This window comes from Nematolebias whitei, unplaced genomic scaffold (genome assembly GCF_014905685.2).
Source record: "Nematolebias whitei isolate Nwh7 unplaced genomic scaffold, NemWhi1 Nwh_scaf_6549, whole genome shotgun sequence".
In the NCBI taxonomy this organism is placed as follows: Eukaryota; Metazoa; Chordata; class Actinopteri; order Cyprinodontiformes; family Rivulidae; genus Nematolebias; species Nematolebias whitei.
This window is the reverse complement of record NW_023625094.1, coordinates 1-1967: the sequence shown is the minus strand read 5'-3', so window position 1 is coordinate 1967 and position 1967 is coordinate 1. Positions and strand designations below refer to the sequence as shown.

General features: G+C 42.6%; 1 protein-coding gene across 1 annotated transcript; it reads right to left on the bottom strand.

Annotated features, from left to right (window-relative positions):
- Positions 1-1043: 1043 nt before the first annotated feature.
- Positions 1044-1963, bottom strand: LOC119429742 (polyadenylate-binding protein 1-like; the record flags this gene model as incomplete). The annotated part of the gene is made up of 4 exons (XM_037697310.1): positions 1044-1276; positions 1402-1501; positions 1659-1789; positions 1897-1963. Coding segments are annotated over 3 exons (291 nt in total), but the record flags the coding sequence as incomplete, so codon positions are not given.
- Positions 1964-1967: the final 4 nt, after the last annotated feature.

Below are 1967 nucleotides of genomic sequence, written 5' to 3'. Positions count from 1 at the left end.
AATTTCAATGAGTATGAAATGTATTTTGCTTGTCTACAAGTGTTAACTTATTGATTTAAAGCATTTTGTGTAGGTCTCCCCCGGTCATCAGTCGTCAAACTCCTCATAGTGGCTGTTGCTCTCACTGCGGCTCACGGTGCGTTCCCAATATTCAGAAAGGATAGAAGAGGGGGGGCCCAACTCACGTCTTTATTCATCTTTTTTTCTACAGCTGCAGCGCGCCACATACCAAATGAGCAAGAAAGGACCATAAATCTGAACCAGTACATCGACAGCATGAAGGCCAGAGTGAATCAGGACATGGCGGCGATGATGAACAACCAAAACCTGCCGGTCCAGGCTCGGTGTGTAACCACCTCACCTCAGCTTCAGAGTTTTGCTTTTCCCTGCTGCCATTTGTATGACGTGTAGCTGTGTCCGGATGACAAACAGAAAACAGGTGCGCGTCTGTTATTTAATCCTGTTCTGCATCACAGGACCCTCCTGGAGCGCCAGCAGGCTGAGATGCAAAAGGCCCAACACCAGATGAAGGAGATGCTCAGCGAAGCAGAGAGGAGCTTGCACTCTGCCGTGAAAGACATCCGGAACAAGTTTGAGCAATTCCTACGCAAAGTGTCGACGTCCGAGTCGTAACGCAGACGATAGAAAAGAAGAAAAACTTTAATGGCAGCCGGTGTTTGTTAAGAGCTGATCTCAGAGCAGGCAAGCTCTTAACGGGTTTTTATGTACACACGAAAATTAGATCTTCTGTCACAAAGTACAATAAAAAAAATAAACATTACTTTGGCGTCTTTCATTCGGTGAGAAAACGAGCTTTTATTATCTTGGTATAGCCGAATTATTTTGATTGACCAACGTTTTTTAGTTCAGAATAAAGAGATTCATATTAAAAAAAGAACATCTAATAGATGCTTATTTTATAACTTTTATTCAAGCAAGAAAGGATTAATGAACATTCAAACATTTTAAAATGGATAAAATAGCAGAAAGGAATGCTTTTGTTAGACTTTGTCACAGAACTCTCCTCTAAAACGCCTCAAACCCATTTTTATTTTAACGCATTTTTTTCCTCTTTTTGTGCATTTTGTCTTTAACTCAAACCAGACCAGTTACCTTTTTGTTCGTTTCAAGTCTGATTGGAAACTTATTGAATGTTCTCTCTTTTTTTAATTATTATTTGACTTCTTTTTACTTTGTTTTGTGTGTACATTTTTGTTCGTTTGCGATTTTTCAAGCCTTTTCTCTGGTACTGAAGTTTATCACAAGGTTCCTATTCCTGTGGGGGAAAAAAAAAAAAAAAACAGAAAAAGAATATTAGAACTTTTCACATTTTACCGTTTATACTTTTTGCAAGTAAATTTAAAATTCACAAGCCACTGTTCTAATCGTTTAAACTTCTACCTTGGGTTCAGACACTTGGGACGCCGGTTGAATTAGTCACAGTTTTCTGAGCGGCCTCTTTGGCCTGATGGGCCTGCAGCACAGCCACGGCCTCGTCCACCTGGACAGGAATCTTAATTAATATTCACACCAAACATCTAAACCACACAGACACACAATACATTTTGCAACCAGACAGTTTTTACAATGAAGTCTTGAAGCACGCGTCAGATAATCAAACACGTAAAAGTGGTCAATGTTGAGAAACAAGTAGTGACCTTGGAGCGAAGGGACTCGGGGGACTCCAGCATGTGGAGCAGCTCTGAGTTGTCGATCTCCAGCAGCATGCCGGTGATCTTGCCCGCCAGGCTGGGGTGCATGTTCTGGATCAGTGGAAACAGGCGCTCACCTGAGATGGACAGAGGAGTTGGAACAGGGCGTCATTGATGCCTCCAGCACCATGTGAGCAGTGGAACCAAAGCCTGCACACATCATGCAGTCAAGAGTAATTCTTACCCAGCATCTGCTTCTGTTCCTGCAGTGGAGCAGCAGCCAGCATGGAGGAAGTCAGAGGCTCCTGTCCCTGA